This window comes from Carex rostrata, chromosome 30, assembly GCF_964058835.1.
Source record: "Carex rostrata chromosome 30, lpCarRost1.2, whole genome shotgun sequence".
In the NCBI taxonomy this organism is placed as follows: Eukaryota; Viridiplantae; Streptophyta; class Magnoliopsida; order Poales; family Cyperaceae; genus Carex; species Carex rostrata.
The window spans coordinates 3,797,662-3,805,409 of NC_135947.1; the positions used below are offsets into that span (position 1 = coordinate 3,797,662).

General features: G+C 36.1%; 1 protein-coding gene and 2 pseudogenes across 3 annotated transcripts; 2 read left to right on the forward strand and 1 right to left on the reverse strand.

The window, feature by feature from the left end:
• Positions 1 to 489: 489 nt before the first annotated feature.
• LOC144547078 (ATP-dependent Clp protease proteolytic subunit 3, chloroplastic-like) lies at positions 490 to 4,161 on the reverse strand. Its single transcript, XM_078295684.1, is given in 6 exon segments — positions 490 to 866; positions 1,384 to 1,403; positions 1,406 to 1,478; positions 1,868 to 2,031; positions 3,464 to 3,578; positions 3,869 to 4,161. Coding segments are annotated over 6 exon segments (861 nt in total). The 5' UTR covers positions 4,124 to 4,161; the 3' UTR covers positions 490 to 632.
• Positions 4,162 to 5,679: 1,518 nt separating this feature from the next.
• LOC144546638 (small ribosomal subunit protein RACK1 pseudogene) lies at positions 5,680 to 6,862 on the forward strand (annotated as a pseudogene). Its single transcript, XR_013508844.1, has 3 exons — positions 5,680 to 5,951; positions 6,433 to 6,660; positions 6,833 to 6,862. The product of XR_013508844.1 is annotated as a small ribosomal subunit protein RACK1 pseudogene (transcript).
• Positions 6,863 to 7,055: 193 nt separating this feature from the next.
• Positions 7,056 to 7,527, forward strand: LOC144546639 (small ribosomal subunit protein RACK1z pseudogene; annotated as a pseudogene). The gene is made up of 2 exons (XR_013508845.1): positions 7,056 to 7,327; positions 7,407 to 7,527. The product of XR_013508845.1 is annotated as a small ribosomal subunit protein RACK1z pseudogene (transcript).
• Positions 7,528 to 7,748: the final 221 nt, after the last annotated feature.

A 7,748-nucleotide genomic window follows, 5' to 3' on the forward strand; every position in this document is an offset into this window, starting at 1 on the left:
CTTAATCATCACATTATTTTATATTCCTCCATATATATCTCTATTAAACTACTGCTATTACTACATTATTGCTTCCAACATACATCAATTAAACTAATTGAACTTACCTTATGCATTAATACTCACGCATAACTCAATTGTACAAGACAGGTATATAACACTTGTGATTCCTTTATTCATCCTCTCTCAGCACACTATATTTTTATTGAGTCGGTATGTATTTATGAAATACTTTTTAGTTCATGTTATAACATCACATATTTTAATTTTTAAAGGCGAGTTGTCTCCACAGCAAAATATTCATTAATACAGGAAAGTATTTTTCCTTGATTCTCAAGTCATTCCTTTGTAACACACTCTCCCATAAAAGCCCTATCTAGGAATCAATATCTTATCAAAAGTTTCTGTAGAAACGATTCTTAAGTCACTAATTGCCAGAATCTATAACCATACACGATACGATGAATAAGAAGAGTGATCCTACATTGTTCCGATGGAACCTTCTACCGGTAATTTACCATTGATGCATGACACAAATCCTAAACAATTTTTAGAATTACTTATTTGATTTGATTGACTCTTGACTCTGGTCTTGAAAACCGGCATAGTTCTTCGAACTATCGGTGTGGGTTTCATGTCTGAAGGCCCAAATCACTGGTCTCAGGAGGTCCAATGGGGGCCAGCGTCGGTTTAACTAGCCTCGGTAAATTTCTCAAAGCCCACCCATTGATCTGTGGAGGACCAGTGGGGGCTGGCGCAGGTGCAACCAGACCGGGTTTACCATCATCTATAACTGCATCTACCAATCCGTAATCCTTTGCTTGCCAAGGGTCCATGAAATTCTCATGATCCGTGTCCAATTCAATCTGCAAACAAAATAGTATTTTGCAATCATGTAATGAATTTGTCTGCCAAAATTGCATTGCCAAACTGTCCAAACAATTCAATTTTATGGTTATATGTACCAGTATTGCAAAGGTAATAAAGTTTAGTCATTCCTTGCTTGAGTTAACATAATTAGTTACCATATGCAAATAATTTGGAAGAAGGTGGATCTCAATTGAAAGTATGGGTAGTATTAGCATTACTTGCTAATTATGTTAAAATATAGGTGCAATTTGCACACATTAAGTTTTTATGACACATAACCAACTGGTGTAAAGCAGGACGGACAGATTTAGTGCTGATCGAGTATTGAGCCATCATCTATTTGTTAATCTATCGGGTTATCTTTAAAATACAATTATCAGGTTATCACTAAATTATTTGGATTGGTATGCTTGTGTATAATGGCTGGATATAAAATTTAAGCTTTTAAACCCAAGTAAATGGCAAAATATTTAGAAGGAAAAGAAGTATATAAAAGGACATTTGCAAAAGAACCTGCTCCTGGGGTTTTCCAGAATTATTGAATAGATCTTCATCATTTTCATTGTTTCATACATCGTTTCTCTCATATGAACTCCCTGATTTGATCTCTGTTGAGAAAATAATGAAATTAAGTAAAAATAAAATACAACAAGAGAGGAAACTTTTGAGTCAGATTATCCAATCTGCTTTCGCTGTGTTTGTTTTTTTATAAGTTAAACACTGCCCTTTTAACGTTTTAAAACTTTTGGATTTTACCTTTCTGTTCTTTCAACATTTTCTACTGAATACATCTTTTTGACTGTTGCAATTCCTTTTACCTTAATTCATTAGTGGTCATTGTCATACTTTTGACTAATTGCTATCACTATATTATAGATCCAGTCAAACTGAACTGAGTCGGTATAAATCACAATGTTTAATGAGCAAAATAACAAGGTTAAGCTTTAGGGGCCAAAATTGAATCCAAAATTGGCAGAGTTAAAAGAGCAGTATGCACCGCACCAAAAGGCTTCTGGATCATAACCCTAGAATTGGGCATGCAAAACCTCTTCCCACGGGTCCCGCATGCAAGAATAAATGCAGCAACATTTGCAGCTAGGCCCATACAATAAGTTGATATGTCAGCTCTGCAAAGCTTCATTCCATCATATATGGCCATTCCTACAGAATCACTGTCATTAAAACCAACACTCTTTGCAAAAAAAATAGTTCCAAAACTCAACTTTATTTGCAATAACATATTTATCATATTTGCAAAAACACCCAACAACTTTGGGACTTCATATTAAGCACCCAAAAAATATATTAATGTGATGGACAAGGTGCATCCCATTAAAAGGAAAGAGAGCAACACTTCATGGACCAATTATCCAGTGATTTTCTAATTATTTGAGTTAATATGACAAATATTGACAATATGATGATTTTGCACTGACGGATGTGATCTAACAGAACAAAGGAGAGAGCAACACTTCCTAAACATCAAATGATAAGAACACCAGAGACAAACATTTTTTTTGGACTCTAAAATCTCTTCTGTCACCACACTTTTATCGTTCATTCTCTTAAAATAAGTAAAGAAGAAAGTCTGGGCCAGGATTTTAAAAACACACTACATTGCAGGGACAGTAACATGTTGGAATGGCAAAATTAGTGTTTTAAACATCATTTATACTTGTATATAAATTGACAAGCTTGATTATGAATTTTCCCATTTTCTTCATGTTATATAAATTGATAAGCTTGATATGAATATTTTGCCATATTTTTCAACTATCCAATTCTATATCTAAGTAATTATTCATGTATTTTGTATAGAACAATTGAAACACAAAGTTCTTTAATATCCACAAAAATGCACTTTTTAGCATCACTGTATCTAAAGAATGCCTTGACATTCTTATTCTTTGGATTAATTCCTGCAAACGACATCTATAAAGAAAACGATCTAAGGTTGACAATGCCATTATTTATTTTTTAAAATTCCAGGAAATTGCATTTTGTTTTACCAAATCTCACTACCCTACTATTCCTTGTTCTTGGTATATCAAAAATAGAAATTAAAGTTTTCTGAGGCTTAGAAATGATATTTCATATGTTTTTTTGCATTGATGCTTTTCAGCATAAAGTAAATTGTATCACATGAACATTTGACATAAGATGTGAACAATAATAGAAACAAATATAATCCTAAGCTTCCAAAATAGTTAAAAGAAAAGTTTGATGCATGAAACTAGGTACAATTTACTAATTTTGTTTCTTATTAATTGGCTCATGATGATCAAAAGGAACTTTCAATATCTACCCAGTGTATGGAGAACATATTTCTAAATATTTTATTCATTTGGCAGCAGTTTGCATAATTTGTCAGTCGAAGCCCATTCTCCCACAATTGATCCCTCTGTCAGCCCTCTTCTATGTGATTTAAGCTCAATTTAACCCACCTCTACCTCAAATAACCTCAATTGTGCAATCAAGACTATTTTGATCTGATCCTTACTAGGCCAATTCCCAACTACTTAATTCAAAGCAACTATCAATTAAGCAGGAATCCCTAAATTAGAAGCCAATTTTACCCTCTATTTTAACATACCATCTGTGATGGAGCCTCCTGGAGAATTTATGAACAATTTGATTTCCTTTGTAGGGTCATTTGCATCAAGAAGTAACAGTTGTGAAACAACCAGATCAGCTGTCACAGGCTCCACCTATTCATCATGCAATATGAGAAGAGATGTGACAAAATATGAAAGTAAAAAACTGTTCTAAAGTTAAAGGTGTTCGTTTGGTGATAGATACTGCATTTGTCTAATTGGTATCCTTAATTGTGCAACCAGATCACAAGTAAAGCCTTATTTTAACTTGATGCAACCACTTAATCACCCCCCAGTCATACAATGAAGATTCTTTTGAACCAAATCCAGCAAATTCTACGCTCATTGAACCAAGTAAAAGCCAAAAAGAAGCAAAATTTACACAAAAAAAGAAAGACAAAAACCTGAGATCCCAAAAAGACAATCCGTTGCTTGAGAATCATTTCATTGGTGTCAAACTGTTCATAGCTTAGGGAAGAAGAAGGCGTCCTAAAGAGGTCCCAATTCGAAGAAAGAGTTCGTCTAATGGGGCTAACCCCCTCCCCCTTCGCCATTGCCTTGACTGAAACTCTCTGCGCGCTCCTTAGTAGGGTTCTATTGGAGAAGTCATGGGATGGTGGGAGAGGGGAAAAGAGCTGAGTCGTGGCCATGGCTTCCATGAGAGGCGCTATCGAGCTAGGGGTTATACAGTGTTTATGTTGTTCGTGGCTTCGTGCTATCTGGTAAGGTTTTACTGAAGTATTCAAGTTGGATCCTCTACAGACTATAGACCTTTGTTCATTTCACAGAGGAAGTTTTTAAGCGTCAGATTTAAATCCTACGGTCTGACCGAATTTCCTTGGACAGCCTAAGGGCCCGTTCGGAGGGATCCGATCCCGTAAAGTAACTCAAATTTTGAGTTGAGATCTGGTCGGTCCTATCAGAATCCGAACCAATCTGGTTGAGGTAGAACTAGGATGAGAAAATCGTTCATAATTCGTGACTCTGCTCGTTAAAAATTCACTAATATTTTTTTTATTATTAACTCATTCGTTAACTTAATAAATCGAGCATAAGCAGACTTCAACTCACTTATAGCTCGTTCATTATTAAAAATTGAGTTACATGACATTATGCCACATCCAATCTTAAGTAGTTTCATTAATTATGTAGAAAAAATGTTGTGTGTATTGCAACACTAAACACATGCTATTTGAGTTGATGAACAAAAACAAATTCAAAACGGTACGTAAATATTTTGTTTTATGATGGTATCTATAAGACACTGTTGAAATTAATTAACTGGTAATTTGTGATGTTTGAGTCTGGTTGTACAACTTAGTATGTCAGTATGCTCAGGGACGGAGTCAGATTTTCTGACTATGAGGATCAAACATTAATAGAGAGTCAAGTATATAAAATTTTCCACTACAAATGAAAGTCAATTTCACACTATATATAACATTTTACCTTGAACTTTATTACAAATAAGATATAAATATAAAAAATTTGAAAATAAATCCTAAACATTTTCGGATATAAATTTAAAATTGCATATAAATTTAAAATTGCATATAAATTTAAAATTGCATATAAATTTGATTTCTTAATGAGTCGTTTAATACTCGAGTATTTAATGAGCTAAGCACGAACATAGTTGTCAATTTGATATTGTCTTCTCAACTTGAGTTGACTCATTCATTAACTTAATGAATTGAGTACAAACATAATCCATCTGGCTCGAACTCGCTCAAACAGTCAGCGGTTTCCATTAATATTCATGTCAAAGCAAATCTGACTGTCCGGATCTAAACTCAAATCAATTCCAACAGACACCAATTTCAAGGGAATTGATGGAATTTTGCACCCAGAGCAGAACTTTTTTCAGTGACTTGTTCGTTGCATATTTTTTTCCTTCAGTTTAGGTCTACAAAAAATTCTACACTATTCACATATTTAGTTTTCTATCTATCTAAAAAATACTAATTTTTAAAAAAAATATATAAAATTTGATTTGTAAGTACAAAAGATTTAAAAAAATCGCCGTTGCATAGAGACCCTCTTAGCACCGTAGCCTTACTCAAGTATGCAACCCTCTTAGCACCGTAGCCTTACTCAAGTTTAAACGAGTACACCGAAAATTTTCCCTGGCGTGGGTTCTAACTTCTAACTTCTAACCCGTTCCCGTTTTATGTATAAACCATCAGATCCCATCCTCCGCTCTAAACTCAAACCCTAGCCTCCGCCTCTCTTTCTCAGACTACAATGGCGGAAACCCTTATCTTGCGGCGCACGCTACGCCGCCACTCCAACATGGTGACGGCGATCGCCGTGCTGACTAACGGACAAAGGAGGATCGTCTCCTCGTCGCGTGACAAGTCCGTGATTGTGTGGAAGCTCAACCCTCTTGCCTTGTCAGCCAATGGATTGGTCGAAGAGGGAGAGAGCTACTCGATGGCGCTCGGAAAGCCTGTCCGTCGCCTCACCGGCCACGGATATTTTGTCCAGGTATGTAGATGGTTTATCTTATTAGATCTAAGGGGAATTCATTGAAATATATCGTTGAATTGTATGAATTTTATTCAATTTGCATCTCAGGTTACTGTTGTACATGTAGATAATGCAACCTTATCGTACGGTTCAATATGCCTGTGCTGGAAATTATTTAACATAAGTGGAAAGTTGTACCCGTTACACGCGTATGTAATGATTTCTTAGAAAATATGTTATTATTAAGAATATCACACAAATTTATTAGCTGAAACCATACTTCCTAAGGTGCGTAATATAGGATCACAATATTCAAGGATTAAATGAATAATCTAAGTGAATTATATTATCAAACGTTTGACTAATATGATATGAAGCTGTTCTTACAAGTCAATTATTAAACTGAATAACATAGATCAATACATAGTTGGTCCTAACTACGAATTGAAGTAAAAGAAATGCACTTTTAAATCCCTGATGAATTTTTTTACTTGTGCAGGACGTCGTGCTTTCATCAGACTCGAGGTTTGCATTGTCATGTGCCAGGGATGGTGCGATGTGGCTGTGGGACCTGTCGACTGGGGCCCTCAAACAGATTTTTGTGGGCCACCTCAAGGAGGTTCTTTCAGTAGCAATATCCTTTGACGATCGTTATATTGTCTCAGCCTCTAGAGACTGCACAATTAAGCTCTGGAACACCCTTGGCGAGTGCCGGTACACCATCATGGTATGAAACAACAGATTTCAATAGGTCTGCAGATTGAACAATAATCAAAATCACGCTTGTTGCTTCTCTGTTGTTTGGTAACAGAAACATCGAAATTTGGTTTATGCCCTTATAAAAATGTTGAATATTGTTTCTTGTGGAAAATGTTGAATATTGTTTCTTGCTTATTTAGGGAAAGGAGGATTTTGCTTTTGGTGTTTGAGTTGATTAATAGAATTTTAGATCAGGATAGTCCTGCTTTTCTATTGTTGATTCACGTCTAATTGTGACCATTATTAATATAAAAGTGGACATGGACATCTTTAGATACATCTCTCTAATATATAGCATATAAGATGGTTGGTATCTTCATTTGCAGCATGTGGATGCTCACAACGATTGTGTGAGCTTGCGCTTCTCCCCCAGTGCCATCGGACGAGAGGCAGTGTTTGTCTCTGGTTCGTGGGATTGCACTGTCAAGGTGGAATTTGTCCAACTGCATGCTTCGCAACAACCTGACAGGCCACAGAGGTTACGTCAATTCTGTTGCTGTCAGTCCTCATGGTTCCATCTGTGCCAGCGGTGGCAAGGACGGTGTCACTATTCTGTGGGACCTTGCAGAGGGCAAGCGTCTCTACTCCCTTGATGCCGGTGCCCTTATTCATTCTCTTTGTTTCAGCCCCAACAGGTATCATTCTGGTTTAAATACATGCTTGATTTAAATGAAATGTTGGTGGGTTTAGACTGAAGTATTGTTGCTGTTTCAGGTACTGGCTGTGTGCAGCGACCGAGAATAGTGTCAAGATTTGGGACCTTGAGAGCAAGTCCATTGTGCAGGACCTCAAGCCTGACCAGCCTCCTAGCAAGAACCAGGAATTCTTTTTATGAATAAATAGTTATATATCTAATGGTTATACTTGGTCATGGTAGATTGTCTTTCGTTGAATATATTGTATCCAAAGTTTAGTAATTTAACCTCTTTTTGTAATTTCATTGTAGATGTATTGTGCAAGTTTGAACTGGAGTGTAGATGGAAACACCCTTTTCACTGGCTACTCAGATGGCACTATTAGGGTTTGGGGTGTGACAGGTGGTGTAACTACGACAAC